The 21,613-nt window shown below is 43.1% G+C and overlaps 4 protein-coding genes across 15 annotated transcripts in view; 1 reads left to right on the top strand and 3 right to left on the bottom strand.

Annotated features, from left to right (window-relative positions):
• The first annotated feature begins 4,131 nt into the window (after positions 1-4,131).
• LOC115753242 (protein trichome birefringence-like 1) lies at positions 4,132-6,897 on the top strand. Its single transcript, XM_030691775.2, has 5 exons — positions 4,132-4,963; positions 5,102-5,294; positions 5,609-5,802; positions 5,878-6,036; positions 6,113-6,897. Exons 1-5 carry the CDS (start codon positions 4,245-4,247, stop codon positions 6,459-6,461), a joined length of 1,614 nt encoding a protein of 537 aa, XP_030547635.1. The 5' UTR covers positions 4,132-4,244; the 3' UTR covers positions 6,462-6,897.
• A 371-nt stretch (positions 6,898-7,268) lies between these two features.
• On the bottom strand, positions 7,269-10,404 carry LOC115753216 (cation/H(+) antiporter 2-like). The gene is made up of 4 exons (XM_030691738.2): positions 10,201-10,404; positions 9,079-10,068; positions 8,075-8,943; positions 7,269-7,875 (listed from the first exon to the last, which is right to left on the bottom strand). The coding sequence occupies exons 1-4, from the start codon at positions 10,351-10,353 to the stop codon at positions 7,608-7,610; spliced, it is 2,280 nt and encodes a 759-aa protein (XP_030547598.2). The 5' UTR covers positions 10,354-10,404; the 3' UTR covers positions 7,269-7,607.
• Positions 10,405-11,716: 1,312 nt separating this feature from the next.
• LOC115753243 lies at positions 11,717-15,956 on the bottom strand. 10 transcript variants are annotated; one of them, XR_007198840.1, is made up of 6 exons: positions 14,241-15,956; positions 13,433-13,500; positions 13,022-13,062; positions 12,381-12,531; positions 12,143-12,245; positions 11,717-11,944 (listed from the first exon to the last, which is right to left on the bottom strand). XR_007198840.1 is itself a non-coding variant. In XM_048281036.1 (2 exons), exon 1 carries the CDS (start codon positions 15,746-15,748, stop codon positions 14,258-14,260), a length of 1,491 nt encoding a protein of 496 aa, XP_048136993.1. In that variant the 5' UTR covers positions 15,749-15,956; the 3' UTR covers positions 11,717-12,531; positions 14,241-14,257. The 10 variants fall into 10 exon arrangements, 1 of the variants encoding a protein (XP_048136993.1); XR_007198834.1 differs by having other exon boundaries at positions 12,017-12,531; XR_007198836.1 differs by having other exon boundaries at positions 12,118-12,531.
• Positions 15,957-17,170: 1,214 nt separating this feature from the next.
• Positions 17,171-21,613, bottom strand: part of LOC115753244 (callose synthase 9) — a 35,975-nt gene continuing 31,532 nt past the window's right edge. For all 3 annotated transcript variants that reach the window (XM_030691777.2, XM_048281034.1, XM_048281035.1), the window contains 5 exons: positions 21,483-21,585; positions 21,059-21,178; positions 19,393-19,443; positions 19,111-19,293; positions 17,171-17,576 (listed from right to left, as the gene is read on the bottom strand). In XM_030691777.2, coding sequence (XP_030547637.1) covers positions 17,340-17,576; positions 19,111-19,293; positions 19,393-19,443; positions 21,059-21,178; positions 21,483-21,585 — 694 coding nt within the window. In that variant the 3' untranslated portion in view covers positions 17,171-17,339. The remainder of the gene's footprint in view (positions 17,577-19,110; positions 19,294-19,392; positions 19,444-21,058; positions 21,179-21,482; positions 21,586-21,613) is intronic.

Here is a 21,613-nt window from a genome sequence, read left to right as displayed (position 1 = left end):
TTTTCGTCATGATTTCGAGATCCCAAAGCAATCACAATTATTGATCACGTGAAATTCATATCAATAGTTGGCATGCGACGCTGTAGACCTAATTCATATGGGCTCGGATCCAGGCACGGATCTTGTTTTCCTCTGAATGGCTAGGCATAAGTTTATATGCCTGTGAACAAGTTTCAAATACATAAAAAAAAATTATATGTAAAATGAGCAAGTCTAACCTAAAATGCAAAAAATATGGTCCCCATGAATTTTACGTGAAGAGACGGTTCGAGATGCAGTTGATTGATGACACGTCCAAGAAATTCTCAGAAACTTCCAAAACAGACGAGGACGAATGCCCAATTCAGACTGGACATGAAAAAGTTACGTTGCTTCCAGACAAAGACTAAAAAAACAAAAAAGTGGGACAGACCAAAGGACAAGTGCTGATGCATGCGAGTGCGACAGATTACCCTGACAAGGCGTGTGACTGTTGGCCCATGTTACATAGAAAGCCCGTGGTAAAACTTACTTATTATGGCAACTTATCTAATGGCCCAATTAGCTGCTATCACACTTGCCTAATCAGTGCAATCTAATTTGTAAGTTGGTCCAAATGATTACATAATATATGTTACGTACTTTTTAAAGGGCATGTGGCGTTGATGGCTGGCACAGCATTAAAGAACTTTTTTTTTTGCAAGAGATAACGAAATGGGACGTGGCAATGCGATCCATCCGCACAAGCAAAATCAGAGTAAAAGAGAAGTCAACCGGGGTAGGCAAGTCGCATGCCATGCCTTTGTGTAAAAATTCTTGAAAAAAAAAGTGTAAATTTTTTTTTTCTAAACCTATTACATTGGTGCCAATTTAATCACGCACTTTTTATATTTGTGCTAATTCAATCATAAACATTTTGTATTTGTGCCAATTGAGTTAATCTGATCAATTTTGGCTGGAAATCGCTGTCGTGGACGTTGATCTTCCTACCTGGCATGCTTGACGCCGACGTGACATTTTTAAATATTATGACTCAACCGGCACAAATGCAAAAGACTTTATGATCGAACCGATACAAATACAAAAAGTTTAGGATGAAACCGACACCGATAAAATATTTAGGACCGAATTGGTACCCATGCAAAATGTTTATAAATGAATTGACGCAAATGCAATAGGTTTAGTACTTTATTGAGACTTTTCCCTAACATTCTCCGTCAGTTACAAGTTGGTTGGTTTGAATTATAATATATCCGCACCACCGGCGATTCGAAGGGTCCGAGATTAGTAACCCCATCAAAATGGTTGCAGCCCAGAATATCTACTGGACAAGAAATATCGCAATTAGGCAACAAGCCATTCAAAAGCTCGCTCATGAAGCGAATCGAACTCGTGACTGCGTAAAAAGAAAGGCAATCCCATTATCACCAGGCCAATCATCTTAGTATCGTGGCCACCGTATATGGGGACTTCCTCTTTTTTCTTATTTAAGGCGTTTCTTAAAGTTTGAATATTCTGCTCCATTTAAACAACAACAAAAAAAAGGACAAGAAAGAATCAAATGTCATTACTTACTTGATTTTGACAAAAAAAAAATCGCTATTTTATCCAATCAGCATTGGTTGCGGCTGTCCATGTGAACAGTCCCGCTCGCATTTCTCACGTGAGGACCGGACCAGTTCATCTGCCGTTGAGCAAGTCTTTATCCTTATCTACTCTTCCCCACCATTACATGATCATGCGAATCATTTTGACCAGAAATACGTGTCGTCTTACGTGGAACCACAACGTATAGATAGCCCTACATCGCAAAATTCCTACCGAAAGGCATCCGCATTGCATACGTTTGAAATCCCACCCCCCGTGAGTTGACTTTGACGGTCGGTTGAGTCGTCAGCCGTTGTTGAGTCTGGTCTAGTCGCGTTAGACGCTCGTGAATCACAAGGAAGGTGCAGCGACGAACGGTGGCTTTCCACGTCGTCTGCACTTAATGTTTCACGTGCGAAAATGGGCAATCCATTCGTACGTACACCGCAGGAAACTTCTTGCGCGGGGTTCCGAGTCAGACTTGGAAATCGCCGAACCCGAATTTGCGTGCGGTGTTCGGCTTTCCAAGGGGAGAATTCAACGCAGCGTGTCGTCCTCCTCTCGTATAAAGCCTCGGTCCGCCCGGGAGATGTTGGGTACGCATCCGATTCGATTCCGTTCAGTTTCCACTGCATTCGATCATTTGAGATTCCGGAACTCAGACCCGCCGATCTGATCTCGAGCGAGAGAGAACCGGCCATGGAGTTTTTGTTTACGTCCTCTCTGGCGGACGTGTTGACGAAGATCGCCATGTTCCTGGTGGTCCAAGCTCTGGTCTACCTCATCCTTTCCAAATCCTCCGACGTCTTCTCCAAGGACAAGAAGCCGATGTCCCTCACCTTCAAGCCAGCCCGCTCCATCAGCATCCGCCGCATGCTCTCCGCCATCTCTGACTTGCCGGCCGGTGAGCCGTCGCCAAGGCCCGAACGCCCCCGAACCGACGACCACGACTCCTCTGCGAATTGATCGGTCCCGCCATGCCGGACCCTAGATTGTTCTCAAGAGTGCTTGTACCATTCGGATGTAAATACAGTTCTGTGCGGTGATTCATTTTTTCGTCATCTGTAAAGCGGTCGGGAGCGGGAGTGGCTTTAAATTCCACTCATACGGAAGATACGTAGGAAGATCTTTACTTACATGAATAAAAGATGTGGGTTTGAGCACGCAATGGCCCGGGGTATGTAGCTCAGATGGTAGAGCGCTCGCTTAGCATGCGAGAGGTACGGGTATCGATACCCCGCATCTCCAACTTTTTTTTTCTATCCTTATACATTTTGATCCCGGTATTCGGTTTTCGTTCCTCGTTGCTACTTGCTATTCGGGTTCGTTTTCGGATCTAATTCAAGTCCGGACAGCTCCCCGAGTTAGTTCGACCTCCTTTTGTACTCTGAGGAGTGAATTTCTGGTTCTAAAAGGGGAAGAAGACGAAGATTCGGCCCACGAGCTTCACAAGATTTGGTTGCAGGAGCCCGCTATTTTCGGCCATTGGACTGCCCAGGTTAGACCTGCTCCCGGTCGGCCCGAAGGGCGACCCATATAAAAAGCCCGTCCAGGTGCTATCGATTTTAGTGGGGGGACCCATCAATCGATTGTCTATCCGAGAAACAGACCCAATTGGGCCTACCCGGTCGAGTCTGATCCGTTTCCCGGTTCTAAGTTTTTGGAACCGACCTATGCGGGTAGGTTCTCGATTCTAGGTGCTCCAAGAACTGGTGGTTTAAAACCTATTTTGGAAACCCAAATCCTATTACTTTCTTATTTCTCAGATCGCAGACTTTCTTCTCTCATTTCTCACTCTCGCTCTCCACCCTCTAGTCTCCAATAGAGAATAAAACAGAACATTCTTTAAAAAAAAGTGAAACTAGGAACAGGTTCTAACGAAGTAGATTACATGTTTTAAGTTTGAAACCTACTCACCTGAAGACCAATCATCCTTAATCAGTTCTGTGCATTACTTCAAATTAATTTGTCAAGTCAACCCATAAGTAACAACGGTATGATAATATGATATGCTAATATTGTTGTTGTTGTGATGGATCAAGAAGGAAATCCAAATGGAACTCGAGTTTTTGGTGCGATTGCTCGAGAATTGAGGCCGTTAAATTTCACTAAAGTAGTTTCATTAGCACTTGAAGTATTATAAGATGAGATCATCTATTATACATAGTATTTGGATGAAATTAGTCAACTCGTCCATTGCGGGTCAAGAAATTCGCGAGGCCCTGGTTTTCTTTGTCAACTAGGACAAGATCTGGGAGAAGAGAAGATCACATTGGTCCTCGACGATGCTCCTATTGGAATGTTGCTGATTACGACGCCGTTTTTGAAAACAATTCTTGCATAAAAGGGACATATCTCCCCATATTTTAAGCGAGCGAAAATTAATGCGAATATCCCCTTATTTTTTTTTTTTTAACGACACCGTTTTTGAACTTCTTCTTATAAGTAAAGTGGAGGCGGGAGCATAATGATTAATTTCCTACACCGTACGGATAGTTTATTCAACGCCCCACATGCTTTCGACACGTGCAATTTTCGCGGTAACGTTTTTATTTTAGCTAACGTCATGATCACGTCACTTTAACCGCTCTCTTCTCTTCTCCTCTCCTTTCTCGCTCACTCGCTCAGTCGCGCACAGGGAGAGAACCTCGTTTCGTTCTTCCGGGATCTCTGCATCCATGGCAGCCGCCGACGCGTCCTCCCCTACGCAGAGGATATTCCGCCGCCTGATCTCGCCCACCAAGTCCGACGCCAAGCCGTCGCCGCTCTCCTTCTCCGCCGCCAGGGGAACCAGGTCCTTCGCGTGCGGCTTCATCCTCACCTTCGTCGCCTGCACCTTCCTCTTCGTCCTCAACCCGACCACTCGCTTCTCCTCCTCCTCCCCCTGGCTTCCCAACCTCTTCGCCGCCTCCTCCTACAGATCTCACTTCTTCTCCATGCTCTCTCGCTTCGGCCGTAATCCCTCCGAATCCGCCTCCCTCTCGCTCCCTCCCTCGCCTCCGCGTCCTCGTCTTCCTGGAGACCTCGCCGTTTCTCGGGGCGGCGAAGAAGCGGCTGCTTCGCGTTCGGACCGGAGGGACGATCGAAGGAGGAGCGGGATTGGCGCCGCGAAGACGGCGAGCGAAGCGGCATTGGGGTCGAGAGAGGATGGTGGAGATGTGAATGGGGAGAGTCCATCGAGGAGGAAGAAGAAGAAGAAGAGGATGGAGAATTGGCCACAGCCGGTGAAGAAGTGCGATGTGTACGCGGGGAGATGGGTGAGGGACGAGTCTTATCCGCTTTACTCGCCTGGTTCCTGCCCTCACATCGACGAGCCTTTCAACTGTTTTCTGAATGGGAGGCGTGATTCTGGATATCTCAAGTACCGATGGCAACCGCACGATTGCAACATCCCCAGGTGAGTCGCTGCTTCTTTGCCAATGCATGCATTCAATTCGTGTCCAAGTTATCTTCATTTGCCATACTTGTTCACATGGACGCATTCCGCAATGCTGGATCGGTTGGTGAGGCTGGTTGGATGAATGTGTCCTTGCAGGTTGAGCGGTCGGGAAATGTTGAAATTATTAAGGGGAAAGCGTCTTGTGTTCGTCGGCGATTCTCTCAATAGGAATATGTGGGAATCTCTTGTTTGTATTCTTAGAAACTCAGTTGAGGACAAGAGCAGAGTCTTTGAGGCTTCTGGAAGGGAAGAGTTCCGAACTGAGGGCTATTACTCGTTTATATTTCAGGTATGTCATTCCACTTCAGAAACGAACACTTCTAGGGATTAGGCTTTTTGCTTAAAAATTTTATCTTTTGTCAGAGTCATTCACTTGATTCCTTCTGTGCTGATGTTTGAACATGTAAATCTTCATGGTCAATGTCGCTTCAAGACTCTATAATGTTTAGTTGAGAAGATGCAAAAGTTGAAGCGCGTGCATTTTTTTTTCTGTCCTTTACTATTTTTTTGCGGGTAATTTCTTTTAAGTTGCATCCCTCCTAGAAGACTCGACGGCTGTCAATATCTCTCTCTCATGAGCAATTTTCGATGGTGGATTGGTAGGATTACAATTGCTCTGTGGAGTTCTTTCAATCACCGTTCTTGGTGCAAGTATGGGAAATGCCTATGGCGAATGGATCAAAGAGGGAGACACTTCGGCTAGATGTTGTCGAGGGATCCTCTGATAAGTACAAGAATGCAGACATCCTTGTTTTCAACACCGGGCATTGGTGGACTCATGAGAAAACTTCCAAGGGGTAATGCTTAATTCCTTCCTTCTCTGCTGATTTTAGCGGATCAGACACATAATTCAAGGCATGAAATAATTGCAGAAAGGATTATTATCAGGAAGGCAGTCATATCTACAGCCAATTGCACGTGAAAGAGGCATTTCGGAAAGCATTGACAACTTGGGGAAGATGGATAGACTCCAACATAGACCCAAATAAAACGCTTGTTTTCTTCAGGGGCTATTCTTTTGGCCACTTTAGGTAAGTAGGATTTGTCCCTTAAAAGTAGGCTATGTTTATTTGATTTCTTTCTAAGTGCATTGTCCTTTATGAGCAGAGGAGGACGCTGGAATTCCGGCGGGCGATGTGACAAAGAGACCGATCCATACAAGGAAGAGACATACTTATTCAAGTATCCTCGAAAGATGAGAATCCTTGAATATGTGATAAAGGGTATGAAGACACCAGTCTTCTATCTCAATGTAACAAGGATTACTGGTTTGCGAAAGGATGCACACCCGTCAATATACAGGAAGCAGAATTTAACAGAAGAGGAAAGGAGATCACCAGTACGATACCAGGATTGTAGCCATTGGTGCCTGCCTGGCGTTCCCGATACTTGGAATGAGCTCCTGTACAGTCAGATTCTTATTAGGGAAACAGAAAAGTGGCAAACGAACAGCTGAGGGAAATAGTATAGATAAAGGAAAACAATGGTCTCGCTGCCTTCGTGGTTACACCAAATAACTGACTTACCGTTTATAGCTTGCTTCCACGAACTGGATGACAGGACCATTCACCGTGCCGCCCGAGCTCTTCTGTTGGATGAAGAAGATCTGTTTTTGAAGGGAAGGGACAGAAAAGGCACGTGGTCCCTGAACACTTGCTTCGTTTACTATACCACGTCACCCCGTTTTCACACTGGTAAAAGGGTGATGAAGATGGGATAAGATTTCAGACCTGCTAGTTGTGATTGTTGAGGTGCGGGAAAATTTCTTCCTAACTGTTTGTTCGTTCTGTATATTGCCCCTTCAATCGTGAAAAGGCATTTAAATGCCCTTGAATGATTGGTTGAGCAACTGTATGCAGACTTGAGTTTTGTTATCAATGTACCCATTTGGTCTTGGTATTGTCAGTTAGTTGCTTCCTTCGATGTGGAATTTGATCTGAATCAAGTGTGTTGGTGTTTGTCCCTTTCTTTTATCTCCGGTCTTTCACTTCATGCTGTCATTTTGCCCGTTGCCTCGCGGATTATCACACAATTGGACATAGTGGTACATAGGAAGAACTACCTGCGATCCTTTATGATGCCGGTTATTATTCATCTATCATAACTCAATTCTCGTACTCACTAGTGTGCTTGATTGGAATCCAAGTTTTTCATTTTTCTTTATTCTCAAGTTCAGTCTTTTTGAAAGATACAACGGTTGAGTTTGTCGTTCGGCCAAAAATGAAAGATTTTGTTGCTAAACCAGGGCGATGTATGCCGTCGGATTGCATAATCCATTAGAGGAAGCTCGTTGCTTTTTTTTTTTGGCCAGTAAGGAAGCCCACCTGTGAAGCTAACGAAGTTTGCAGTTTGCCAACATTAAGATACAGGTCAGCGGAAAAACACACGAGCGTGAAGATTTATGAACTCCTTCATATAATGAGATACAATATATATGGTTCCCCTTACATGCTAGATACACTGCATAAATTGGAGATGCAATATTTCCTTAGTAGGGGACTTCTGTTCATCCCTTTCTTTTGAAGGAGGCGACTTCCGACTAGCGGATCACGATTCATTCCAATAAAGAGCGATATTCAACGAAATTGAACGTAAAAGAGGTCTATATGCTTGGATTCCTATGCTGTTGTATTATGAGAACCGAACCGTTAATACTGAACTCAGATGAAGCTAGTATGTCCCCCACTATTCCGAGCTCGGGACATTCTTCCCAGTCGCTCATCCCGGTGGTCATCGGCGACTGCCCTCGCCTCCCCCTCCCTACGATGAACAGTGTGTACATATCCCCCATCTCTGTTAGGGCGGCCACCGTCTGTGTGCCATTGTTCACACACTTCTCCACGTACCTAACTTGTCCCGACCTCACATGCCTACATTTTAAAAATGTCAAGACTTTCTCTGTGTATGCAAATGTAACATGACACTTCATGTTAAGGCTAGGAAAATATGAATAGCACATATAACTGCAGTTTTGCATGTTTATGCAGAATTGTGTTCTTAGCAGTCTGAATTCTCCTGCGCTCACTAGAAGAAAAGGTAATCCAAAGTATTAAGGAACAAAAGTAATACCTATTATAGAAGTCTGCCAAGAAGACATCATCATCCGGATGGGTCGCGTTCTCAGTTGAAGAAGACGGCGACGGTACAAACCTAATGACTGTCAAATTAACGCAAGGATGAGTAGCAATTCGTTTGCTGCAGGCCAAAGCCTCCTGGTCATCAGGGCCACCAAAAAACAGTGTGGCAACATGCTGTGTGGTCTCGGAGCTTAGTATTTGCGTAAACCCCGGGGCACCTCCAGGGCCTCGGTTGACAATAATTCCCACCGAGCATGGTGCGTGCCGGAGAACTCTTTGGTTGGTGGTCCTTATCCCTTCCTTGCCGCTCTCCATTTTGCCATCGATCCTTTGGTGCTTGTGGAAAGGCAGTAGTATAATGGAAACTCTCAAATCCTCAGCATCATCGCAAATGTCCTCATACATGTTGGAAAACGTCGACACGGCTTTGACCTGCTGGATCAAGACTTTAGTGTCTGCCGTGAAGGCATCCACGGCATCGTTGATCTCCAGCACATCATTCCCACCATAATCATCCTCGTTGACCTCTATCTCGTCGTCTTCGAGCTCATGATACAGCGCAGACTTGGCCTTGTGCTTCTCCGGGAGTTCGACCAAGTGCATCAGGTACGGGGTGATTGGTGCCGTCTGGGGTCCCCTCAGTGCCGAGATAATCCCAACCGTTGCTGCTACATGGCGTGGGCCATACACGCATGCTAGGAGCCGGAGTTCATTTTCTGGGTCTTGCAGCTCGAGCGATCGGTAAGCCTGAGCTACCCTTTTCTCCTCTTTCCTCATTATGATAGATATCACTACTCCTGAGATGACCGTGTTAATGACTATGGTCATTAGCAGCAAGTCATGGGATTTTAGGGTCCAACTCTGCCATAAAAACGAAAGGGTTTAACATTCAGTCTCTATCTATAGGATCAAAACTCATAATAAGGAACTAAATGGAAAGAGGCCATCTCATATGTTTCGCCTGTAATTCAACTTAACAAGCCATGGTGAACTTACAAGAATGTTTGAAACACCACTCAGGAGCACCAGATCAGCATGGCCTTTCATGTTCAGTAAGAAACCGATCAACACGCCCTTGTTCAGGGGGATCTTCATGTACTTGCAAGCTGCTAGGGTGCCGGCGACTTTGCCCGCGATGCTAAGCACAACAACCAATATAACAGTAACGATGTTCTCCAACTTTTGGAGATAGTTCCCATTAAACTGGAAGCCGATATAGCCAAAATAGATGGGCAGTATGAAATTGTTGATGGAATAGGTGAGCTTGAACAACAATGTACGAGCCGATTTGCCTTCCCTAGGGAACATCAGACCCAGGAGGAAACAATTGATTGAGCTATTGTAGGACATCAACTCTATGATCATGGATGTAGCTATAACGAGAGACAATATAATGAAGACTTCGGTATGTTTCAAGTACTTCTGGTTTCTGTTTCGTCGATTGAACCAAAGAGCCAAATACTTGTTCAGAAAAATCAGTCCCACGGTGACCATAAGGCAGAGAATTCCGCGGCCAAAGCCCTTCCCGGAGTGAGTTGCGATGATTAAAGCATACAGAAATAAACACGACATGTCATTGACCAATGAAGAACACACGGCTAATCGGCCAATGTCAGAAGTTGCGATCTTTAATTCGGCTGTCAGACGGATCACGGCAGGAGGGGCAGCATTCGCCAGGAATATTATGATGAAGAGACCGTAAACTATGTATGTATTACCTATAAAATCTAAGTACCGGTAGGAGAAGAAAGAAAGAGTCCCTCCAAGGATGAAACTCGATATGATTCCGCCATAAGCAATTGTGCCAGCAGGTCGTAAGGTTCGAATCGCATAAGAAATGTCCGTCTCTAGACCGATCTGGAACATGAAGATTATGCTGAAGAAGAATTCCATAACAGGGTAATAATCTTTGGTCGACTGTTCGTACAAGAAGTTTCTCACTTTGTCGATGCGCGATAACCCGGTTGGACCTAGTGCAAGTCCCGCCTGTATGGCAAACACAAAAAAACGTTACAGCTCATCTGAAAAGCGTGTAAGCTAGGAGAATTCGGTCGAACCTCAGCCCAGAAATTCGAAATATGAAGACGTCGCAAGCAATAAATGCAGGAAATGACAGACCAAGATTTGCGCCACGGGCCCGGAATTTCCCACGGCTTTCATAGCGAGGTGGAAGAGATGGGAGAGGACGAGAATGCCGGACATCTGCAGTCCCATGGTGGTCAGGGGGTTGATCAAATCTGGTTGACATATGAACGTTTGCGTTGCATTCATTGATAGCAAAGCGTAAACAGATTAGTTTAGAACAAAGGAGAGAAAGAGAGAGAGAGGTATAGTGTTAGAACGCTTTCCTTCTCACCAAAACCAAACCCTCTTTTGGAGTCACTAAGGAACGAGTCAAATGTGACACAGAAGCGTGCTTTTAGGGAACTTGAGCATACCGAGTCACAAGTATTTGCACGGCCAGGTGGTGATGCCCATCCTCATTTCCAGAGAGATTGGACCGTTCAGGAATCCCATGAAACATTGTTACCGGTTCAAAGCAACGATGTTATGGAATGAGTGGCTCCTTAATCATCTGCTAATACCAACTAAAATATGTTATTGAAGCAACACATATTTTTTGGGATACGGTGGTGGACTGTTCTTTTGTACCATAAGCTAGTTACACATTCGTCGTTCTAAAACACGAGGAAGTACGAAATTTAAGTTTCGAGAAAAATTAATGATTTGAAAAATTATTTTTTAAACGTTGATCGGTTGTAACTCTTAAAATCATCAATAATAATTTATGTCCATATATTTTCGTTGATGATGAGTCATTTATCCATTTCATTAGACGCCGTTTTTAGGAAAATATTAGGTTGTTAGGTTTTTTCATGATCACCATGTTATCGATTAGTTATTTAATTGTCGAGATAAGCCGATAATAAGCCATAAGTATGCTCAAATCAAGCATTTCGACTGCGAGTCAGTAATGCCTTGAAAGCCAACGGGATTCATCGCTTTTCCTCACCCTTTTTTACGGATCAAATAATTTTTCACCGTTAAGACCTTTTTTTTGGAGGGGCTTTCAATCAATCGATTCCATACGGTCACTGTCCTGGTCAGCAATTTCCTTTTTTGAACTAGAACGAACATGGATGATTAATGGGGTGTGAAGAACTCCCTGGTCCTTGGCATCACGGTTCCAAAAGCCAAAATCTCAACGACAGAATTGAAACTTGAGGATTCCAAAAGGATCCTCCTCGAAACAGAACTGCAGCACGAAGCAGAAAACAGCCTCAAAGTCGTTGGGAATTACGATAGGTTCCTCAATTGTTAATTAATTTGTCTAACTATGTACTTTTTGGCCTCCCAATTCTTTTTCTAGTTAAGTAAAAATGAAATGTATAGCGAGAACAAATTTAGTTTTCATGAAAATACTCGAGAAAAGTTTTGTACCTTTTATTCCAACTCAGATAAAAATGCCTTTTAATGCAATTGGAGCATATACAATTGAAGCATATGCAGTCCCAAAAGAACGTAGGTGCCAATCTATCTTTCCGCCACTAAACACGTCGCCAACTTAAGACTTGATTGATCCAACAGGACAAGGTATCACGTGTGGACAGACTATCAAACCAGAAACACAAGATTGATCATCAATCAACGTTGATTATAGCCTCGTTAGCCGAAAAGAAAACATCCATTATACCCTTCTAACCATCAATGGAGTACTTCTCAAGTAAGCGTGGTGAACAAGGCATTCCCCGAGCACAAGGTGCGTCCTATTTCTGATTTCTACCATTATCTCATCTATTCTGACAAGTAAAGAATCCGTTTCCATAGTCACATGAAATGGGTATGTCGAGCTTTTTACCACCTGCGTCAAAAGTTAAAGATTACTCCTTCCGTACATTCAAAATAGAATGACCAAGGATTTTATAGGTCTCACATTTTCCATTTGCAAAGTCAACAACGACGTGAGGACCTGCCCGAAAGAGCAACTTCACATCACCGAAATCAGATCAACGCGGTCACCATTAATGAAATTACTGTGAACGCAAGGGGGAGCCGGTACCATTCTTCCACATCGGCAGCAGCACGTAGGTGTAATGATTGAGCTCAGAACATGACAAAATGTTGTCAATATAACCATCATCAGTTCCGGTATGTGTGCCAAACTTGGTCGTAGATACGCCAACATGAAGGAAATAGAAGATACAGCTTTGTAAAATTGAAAGTGCACGAACCAAAAGCAGCCAGCATTAGCAAATCAACCATGCGATTATCGAGAAGGTGATATTGACAAGGCTAACCTAGACTTTTGACTTCAGATAGCCAGAAAGCACATGCCCATCATGCTGATTGCGACTGCCAAAGAAACAAGTTATCACAGTTCCCAGGTCTCTGATCACAAGGATGTAGTCTGCACATGACCTCATCCAAATGTAGATTACTTGGTTGATACTGTTAAAATGGAGAAGTATGAAGTGGCCAGGAACAGGTCAGTTGGATTGTAGGTCCAGGCCAATGGATATCAAATAACTGCTACTAAAAAATGATTCCAGCATTCTTACGCACAACAAATCAAATAAATTCACCCTCCCAGCTAGGCGTTGACAAACACTCCTAAGGTAAGATGACAAAGATGACAATGCAACACCCGGCAAATAGATATCCCCATATTTGAAAAGCTGCAACTAAGCTTCACAGAAGAATTTAAAAATAAAATCTCAAATTTTTTGTGTGCGCGCGCGTTTTGGTGGGGTTGGTTTGGAGATGGTGTCAAGTACCACAATATTTCACACTTCTAGGTGCCGTCACTCGGGATTCAAACTTTACAAGGAAACACATGATAACGATGATCAATAGTCCGATGAGAATACAGATTTCTTAGGTCATAGTCACATAGCAAACAATGAAATGGGTACACATCAACCAACTTTAGCTACTGAACAGGTATACTTTTCACATGAACCAGTGAAAGCTACTGGACACCTATGAAGTCAATGACGCACCAATATTTTACCACTCACAGTTTTGACTCTTGGAGCATGTCTCAAACAATAAACTATCAGATATAGCAGTTTCCCAACTTACAATCCTAAAAGTACTTCAAATAGAGTAGGGGAATCCAAAGAAACAACTTTATAGAAAACGACTGACTCCAAAGCATAGAAATAATACGAACTTACAAAAAAAACTTACATTGGCAAAATCACCGACAGACCTCCTAAAAGAATAATCCTTGAAGCACCTGTATTGACAAGCATGAAGTACTGACGTAAAGCAGCAAAAAGCAGCTCAGGCTGCTAAATTTTGTGGTTAAATATAGAGGTCACAGTGTAATTAGGATGTGTTAAAATGCCTGTAAAGAAGCAACCCTTCACTGTCCTTCACATCTTTATCTCCAGTGTCTTATTGGTCACTTCAATACTGAAATGGGTCTCCAACAAAAGAAAGAGAACATAAGAAAATCTTCAATGATGATCTCAAGCACAAATATTGACAGAAAAGTTTACCCATAGGTTGACTAGCCAAAGAGAATTATACTAATCAGATAGAATAGACAGATCTTTCAAAAGGTGGCCGGAATCCACTCCCAACTTCTCGTCCTCCATGGAGCCCTCAATTGGTCATAAGTTTTTGGTTCCCAAAGAACAGGAGTTCCATAACCCCGAGTAATAAGAGGAAGGTAGTCAATTCACAGAGAAATCATGTATAGCCGAACCATATAAATCTTCAGTTGGCAAATGCTTCATCAGCACAATTATAGAATGCACACACACACATATACATAAATAAACATGTCACAAACAACATTAGAAGTACTTCCAAATTTTCCATTCATCATATTCACACGGATGTATCCACATAAGAGGCAAGCATATGCCAACTACAGTAGATGTAGACGAGACAAACCCACTCTGAATTAAAGGGGACCCTGACAACTAAACTTCACAGATTCCATGCGAAAGTAACAGAAGACCAAAAAAAAAAAAAAAGGCTTTATTTCTTATTGCCCTAAAAAAGAAAAAAGCAGAAAAACAATAACAGAAGATTTTCCTAAACTAAACTACATTTAAACGACATAACCAAAACGCAAGTAACTGCGGCAGGTGTCAACCACATGATTAGTCTTCCAAAACCAAGAACTGCTCATGCAAGAAACTTACATTAACGAGGGACGAGATCAGTCACCATCGCCAATGCTCTTCTCAGAATGGACAGTTCCAATATCCTCACCTTCGATGTCATGCGTCTTCACATCCACTTCAGCTGTGGCCAAATCCCGCACTTGCCCAGTGTTCTTCACCTCATCCGGTTCGGTACTTGCTTCAACAGGCATATTCTCATCCCGCATCTCCTCGCCCTTTAAATGGCCTTCTTCTGGCATCGCTCCTTTTTGAGCATACATGTCCATGGAGATATCCCTCCCACTCTCGCTAATCGCCAAATGGTTATTTTCCCTTCTAGAGTCATTGCCAGCATCAATGTTTGTACCTTCTAAATTGCCATCCCCATATTCCATCACCTCTTCCTTGCTTTCACATTCCATTCCATGGACATCAGATCCTCCTCCACTGTCATTTTCAGATACATTCTCAACTACCTCCTCATTGACATAATCCGTCCCTTGACTCTTCCTTTCCAAGAGCTGCAACCTCTTCCTTAAATCTTCCAACTCCCTCTCCATCAAGAAAAGCTTCTCCTTCAGTGTCAAATTCTCTTCCTCCAGTTGTGCAATGTGAGCATCCTGATCATCTACCCTGTTCTCCAATATATTGTTGTAATCACCTCCATAAGTGGGATACACCATCTCGAACCGGCTCATCTCATGATCCAACCTACTAAGCACGCTATTCTTTTCCTCCTCCACATCACTCTCGCTAGACCCATCGTTATCATCTTCCTCGTTATCATCCCCCTCCTCCTCGTCCTCATGTTCCCTAAAATCTGCCTCGTTACGTAGCCTAATCAAACCCTTCATTGACCCGTACCCATCCACACCCCACTCCTCCTTCGCCATGTCCCCTAAAACTTCTGTAGTCGGTGAGAACGTCGGCGTTGGCAGCACCGCCGGCGTGACAGGGCTCGGGGACACCAAGGACGCAATCCCTCCGGATTTCTTTGCCCGCATGATGAACGATGAAGTGTTCCTCGGCGCATAAGGGGCGAACCTATTGTTAAACTTCTTCTTCGGGTAAAACTTCCGGGCCTTCAAGTGATTCTGAGACTGTAACTCGTTAAGGCTAGGGGGCTTATAACTTCCAGCGCCAACTGCACCAGTCATGACGGCGTTAACCGAGGGATTAGGGGCTTTCCTCAAGTCCACACGCTTGTCGTTCGGCTTCTTGCCCTTCCAGTTACCTCTACCTTGCGGCTTCGGAGCCCCAAACCCAAGTTTCGAGCCACGGAACTGGGCGCCCGGATCCATCCCAAGCTGCTGCGGCGGAGGCCACGGCTTGTAGCCTCTGTTCAGCATCGGCTGAGCAAACACTTGGGACTGACGCTGACCCAGCATCTGAGGCTGGTTCATGGCCCTAATCTGGGGCTGACTCATCGCCTTGGACGCGCTCAGCAACTGAGGCGGGTTCATCAACATCTGAGGCTGCTGGCCGAACATCGGGCCGTGATTCACCATCGGCGAAGCTTGATTGATTAGCTGAGACTGCTCGTTCATCGTTTTCAGCCCTGTTCGCCGGACCAAAACCTAGATTCGCGGGAATCGAACCAACCAAGACCGCTCGAATTGACCGTTAGTTTTGAACCTGAAACCCTAGAATCCCCCCCCTTCCCCAATGCTAATTCTCCAACTAATTGAGAGGGAATTAGGGGTGATTTTATTTGTTAATCGAGATCGAGAGAGAGAGAGAACAGGGAGGGAGAGAGAGAGAATCAGGTTCGGACGAGTCTTTGTTTCGTCAGCTACGCTCTGTACGGTGCGGAGGCGTGAGGGCCTCGGGGGGGCGCTCCATTTATAGGAACGGCGGGGTCTAGATTTGGCGGTTTTCGGTGTCGAAGAGATTGTGATCGGATGGCCGAGATCGAAGACACGTGTCGTCTGGCGGTTGATTGATTGGTTGAGGGGCAAGGAGATCCGAGGGCGCGTGCTTGTCGACGACGCACACTTGTAACTTCTATTTAGAGGAATGTTTGGTGTTCTGGAAGTCGGGACTACTTGTTGTGTAAGTCGTCTAATTACTTTTGAACATGCCAACCCTGTGACATAATTATTTACGCCTGTTTTTTCCCCCGATAATTAGCTAATTTATTCAAATCTATCCCGGCATAAGCGGCTCTCGATAAAAGGAAAGCGAAGGTGCAATACGCACGAAATCCTTTTAAATTTAGGTGTCAAATCATGCGATAAGCTTTTACAGGTTATTGATAGAATATATTTCGTGTATTGCTTTCGCAATTCGATTTTAGTATACGCTGTCACGACTCATCTTGTTAGACTAGTTCCACATGAACTAAGCTTGAACGCCGGCCTTTCTGCTGTTACTTTACAGGGGAAACAAGAGGCTAAAGAGAGCAACATAATTTATTTTTATTTTTGCATTGCATCCCAAGTGGGGTTCGCTAAGAATCAGCTTGCTTCTACCTTAATCAAAGACACCCATTCAACCACAATCTTAGGGGATACACTTTGTTCCTAATCAATGAACCCAAGAATGAACCTATCGAAAAGCAATTTTGTTGCAGATGACAAACCGCCAGCAAGAATCTGAAGTTGACCAGGCAATACGTTTTCGCAGCCATGAGTGTTCTCATTCCCACCTCCTTTAGCAGATTGCTCTCTTGGTTGAATGTCGAGATTATTCCTTTTTTTTTTTTTTTTTTTTTGGGAGTGGTCAAAACAGTAAAGTTTTATTTTGTCGAATAGATTTATCTCTCTCTCTCTAAGCTGAATAGATGCTCTTTGAATTAACCAAAAGATGCGAGTAAGTCTCATTTTGAGACTACGGGGGCAACTCTTCCTGCAGAGACAACTTACAATTTAAAAGTACTCTTATGAAGATGACTTCACAAATCTTTTTTCTGTTACTCGAAATACCCAACTATTCAATGGCCAAAATGATGCAACAAACCCATAAGGAGAAAAAAAAAATCGATATATCACTACTGTACTTGCTCTAATGTGCAATTGGCAGCGTATTTACAGAGGGTTCCAAAGTAGTAGGTTATCCTGAAACTAAGCTATCGCTTGTGACAAAATCAGGAATCTGATACACGACAAAAAGAAGCCCTTGCGAGGCATCAAACACCCTTCATACCCCAGTATTTGGGTTGTTGCCAGCAAGGATGAGAGAAATTTCAAGCCCGCGGCTGAAAGCTTGGTTGAACATAAGGCGAGTTTGGAAGGTCGACACAAATGGAAACCAGGAAAACAGCGCGATGGGTATGAAAATGACCATCCCCATTCCAGCGTCATAGAGACGGGCAAGCGAACGGATGGATTTCCAAAGTCCCAGCTTCTTCATCAAAGGCTTCCAAGCAACCGCTATCTGCAGAGCATTCAACAAATATCAGTATTCGAACTTTCTCATCTTGCTTCCACATGACATGTCCAGAACCATCACAATCAATTTATCAGAAAAGCAAAAACTAATGAGAGAGATTACGCAGTTGGCCGGAAAGAGAAATTGAGAAATGACGCACAAGCCAAATGTCGGTAATGCAACACATTTGGACAATCATCTCCTTGAGAGGAACAACTGACATCAACCCATCCCATAGAGGTATTGACGTCACTTGAATAGCATGTGGCTTTTCTTCAGTCATCAGCTAGTATTGCTTTGCATCACTTCAACCAGAAATTTCCTTTACTGCTGGCAAATGGGCCAGTCCAGCTCGGAACCTACCCTACAACAGTGGCACACTACAGTGCCTGGCCATGCCATGCTTGGCTTGGGCCCACAATTTTTTCAGGGCTCCCAATAGCTCGTTGGCCCTAAAAATTAGTTGTTGGGACACTAGAAGTGATCGGTTTCAGGATGGGCTATTTCCAACCCTGGAACCTGGAACTTATTCTATAGGGTCAAGGTTCCAAAAAAATCGAATATAGAACCAAACCGGTCATACTTGTAACTAGCCTGAACCGAACCGCTATATGTTTGGGCCATTTACCAAACCGGTCATACTTGTAAATAGCCTGAATCTGAACCAGCCATGCTTGTAACTAGCCTGAACCAAACCGGGGAATGTTTGTAGAGATGAAGTAGATGATGCTATATTTCTGTAGCCTATGACTAGTGTCTTGTTAGTTGAGTGGTCTTGTGCGCCTACTTCAAGCTGGACGTCATGGGTTCCAACTTTTTCCCAGTTGCATCTAAAATAAAGTACATAAGACTGGTTCTAAGCCAGCTCTAACAAAAGAATAGGGACCAAACCAGTTGAAGGCTAATTCCAGGGTTACAGAATGGAGAACCGACTAGTTCTTCCACAAATCGGCCTGGAATCAGTCAGGTGAGGCCTAATTAAGTCCAGAACACAGGTTTTGGCCTGGTTGCTCACCCCTATGAGCTAATCTATGTGAGCCCAAAGGGCCTTTTGGCCATTTACCGCCAAAACAAAGAGAGTTCGAAAGGCTCAAAGGGCCAAAGGACAAAAAGCAATAAAAAAGGGATGGCACCAAATGGGCTGGGCCCATCCTGTCAAAGCAACCATGCTTGGCTGGGATGGCCAGCTACAGAGAACAAGTGGTGCCGTGCCGTGCCGTGCCGCACCGGCCTGTTTGCCAACATCAAACTTCCTTAGTGTCTTTCGTATGTGCCTTCTGTCTTTAAATGGTAGTGCCCTCAGCTCATTGTCAGTGGAGGTGGAGAATATTGCTCTCTAAAAGCAATTTCTGCCGCCCACAATTCTAGAATAAGCTCCTATCAACGAGTCATGAAAACCTTTGAGAGCAATGACTCGGGCTCAAGATTAAGCCAAATAATGACCTCTGTGTACTGACCGTCTCAAATTTCCTCGTATTTCTATGAAACGCATGGGAGTATAGAAGACTAGACCGAATGAAAACCGGGAAGAGAAACTCACAGAGATAATTCCCCATCCTGTGGGCACAAAGGCCAATATGCAAGCAAATATATCAGGAACTGATAGGTTTGTCAATGCAACAGCAACTGCTAAACCAGCCAGTGCTATCAAGAAAGAGACTCCCTGGATGAAGCGCAACAAAAGCTGAAAATTGACAGATACTTTCTGGCTGAAAGTGAAAACCTGAGGCAACGAAGATGCAAAGTATCATTAGACAAACAAAAATGCGAAGTGCACATGATACGATTACGTTGCATTGGGAGGTTAACACCACTACCATACCTTGAACAGAAGTATAAGCACAGCCAACACCACCCATGACAGGCCATACACCTGAACAAATATCCACAAAATTATGTAAGATCCCTTTTACAGTAGAATAAACATCAGGGAAGTTGCTATCACAATAAAGTCAAAGCACACCAAAAGATCCCCTGCTTATACAAAACTTTGAAATGCAGTAGTCAAATTCTTAATTCTGTGGATTAACTTTGTAAGTTTACTCACTTTTTACAAAATCGTGCATTACTGAAATGGTTCTGGCTAATAAGTAGGCGAACCAGTCGGTGATGGATTCAAGAGGAAAGAGTCGGGGCCAAAATGATAAAGGAAATACAAAGTGTCATTTTAACCATGACGGATCAACTTGAAATTGAAACAAATCAAGAAACCTAAAATTTGAAACTGAAACAAATCAAGAAACCTACAATTTGAAATTGAAACAAATTAAGAGACCTAAAATTGGAGAGGACGTGCTTTTCAAGGACAATGTAAATGGAAAAAAAATAAAACAAATCATCTTGGTCATGATGAGCATGATTGTAACCATTATAGCAAAATTTCTCGGTTGAAAGCTCAATTCATTGTCATTCAACCTATTTTAAGAAATAGGGGAAATTACACAAGATGCCCCCGAACTTTGGGGTAAGCACACGTTTGCCCCAAAACTTTCAATTCTAACATATTACCCCCAAACTTTCATTTTGACTCTACGTTGTACTTTTCATTAGCTCATGCAACACGACTTTTAAGGGGAGAAGTATATTCTTGTTTCATTTTTGAAGGAAATCTCCTTTTTCCCATTGAATTCTATAAAAGCTAAATGAGCAATGAAACGGAGAATAAATTAACTAAATTATTAAAATCAGAAAAACTACATATCGATGATAATAAATAAGAACATATAAAAATTATTTAGAAATATCACCTTGGGTGGCATAGTTTCTTTTATTATTTTTCATATATAATTTTGGTAACCTATAATTTTTTTCCATCAACTAACCCTACAAATATACATAAGGAGTAGCCCATTTTTGTTATTTGACAATAAAGTTATTGAGGCCTTTTCCCTTTTCATGAAATTTGTGTTTGTTCAGTTTCTTAAAATTTAATATTTAACAAAATAAAGTGGTTATACTCATCAACGTTTAACAAATTTTTAGCGATTGATTTCCTATAGCAATTCATATAAAAGAAAGATTTCCCAATGAAATGAGATGAAAATGTACTTCTACCCGTCAAATCATGTTTACTTCAACCGGTAAAAGAGAGTAAGGTAATTTGTTCCGCACATAACACTAAATTAATAATAAGAATGTGCCAAATACTGATTAATTACATAAAAGCTCCAACCTAATTTTGTTTGGTAAAAACGTGGTATATGAGAGAGAGAGAGAGAGAGAGAGATTGCGCTATTTCTTCATAGCAAGAGAAATCAGCGGCCCCCTAGGCCCAACCCCAGGACAACTACAGAACGTCCATTATCCCATTTCCATGGAGACATGATTGGACAAGACCATCTTTTTCAACAAAACATATTCTTGAGGATATAGAGGTTCACACCGTGTTTAGCTTGTATTGAGTGCATCCAGTTATCACCAAAATGCTACTTAAGAAACTCTGCAATTTATCCGATATTGACAGATAAAACCAAAAGAAGGGAACTTACTGTCAACGATGTATCATTTCCTTGGATGTCTAACTTGTAAACAATGCCATACTGGAAAATGAAAAATCTCAGACTCAATAGCGTCTCCATTATTCTTCCACTGAATGTCCGAATATGTGCCTGTATGCCATAATGATCCAAAATCCATAAGTTGGGAAAAACAACACCATCAGGATAACCAATGGTATACACAGAGAAGATCCGAAAAGATGCTATATTATTTAATATTATGCACCAACAAAAAGCGTGGGCATTAAATCCTTAAAAACAAGCAATAAGGACATATAAAGGCGTTTTAGGAAAGAGGGACCATTAGATCAAGAAAAAGATCCAGGTGAAAAACAAGAAAAGGAATTGGAGATGGAACTTTGCAAGTTTAAGCTTTCTTTTCTGTTAAATAAAAAGTAGTGATGAAATTCGATACCAGTTCCTCTTCCCACCAAGCCTCCCAACTCTCTGCTCCCTTAACTCCAATTCCGCCTCTATAAAGAAGCCAATTCGTCCAATCCCGGAAGTCTTCCACTGTCCTGAAAGAGGAAATCATATAAGTTAAGA

This window comes from Rhodamnia argentea, chromosome 6 (genome assembly GCF_020921035.1).
Source record: "Rhodamnia argentea isolate NSW1041297 chromosome 6, ASM2092103v1, whole genome shotgun sequence".
Taxonomy (NCBI): Eukaryota; Viridiplantae; Streptophyta; class Magnoliopsida; order Myrtales; family Myrtaceae; genus Rhodamnia; species Rhodamnia argentea.
This window is presented reverse-complemented; position numbering and strand designations above follow the sequence as displayed.

What these genes read in the sequence shown, in the direction of transcription:
- LOC115753242 (XM_030691775.2), top strand. Translation starts at nt 4,245, where the DNA reads ATGGCAGCCGCCGACGCGTCCTCCCCTACGCAGAGGATATTCCGCCGC. An exon ending in CACGATTGCAACATCCCCAG is followed by an intron (nt 4,964 to 5,101) that starts GTGAGTCGCTGC and finishes GTGTCCTTGCAG; the next exon opens with GTTGAGCGGTCGGGAAATGT. An exon ending in ATTACTCGTTTATATTTCAG is followed by an intron (nt 5,295 to 5,608) that starts GTATGTCATTCC and finishes GTGGATTGGTAG; the next exon opens with GATTACAATTGCTCTGTGGA.
- LOC115753216 (XM_030691738.2), bottom strand. Translation starts at nt 10,353, where the DNA reads ATGAATGCAACGCAAACGTTCATATGTCAACCAGATTTGATCAACCCC. An exon ending in GGCCCGTGGCGCAAATCTTG is followed by an intron (nt 10,069 to 10,200) that starts GTCTGTCATTTC and finishes TTTGCCATACAG; the next exon opens with GCGGGACTTGCACTAGGTCC. An exon ending in TTGGCAGACTTCTATAATAG is followed by an intron (nt 7,876 to 8,074) that starts GTATTACTTTTG and finishes TTTAAAATGTAG; the next exon opens with GCATGTGAGGTCGGGACAAG.
- LOC115753243 (XM_048281036.1), bottom strand. Translation starts at nt 15,748, where the DNA reads ATGAACGAGCAGTCTCAGCTAATCAATCAAGCTTCGCCGATGGTGAAT.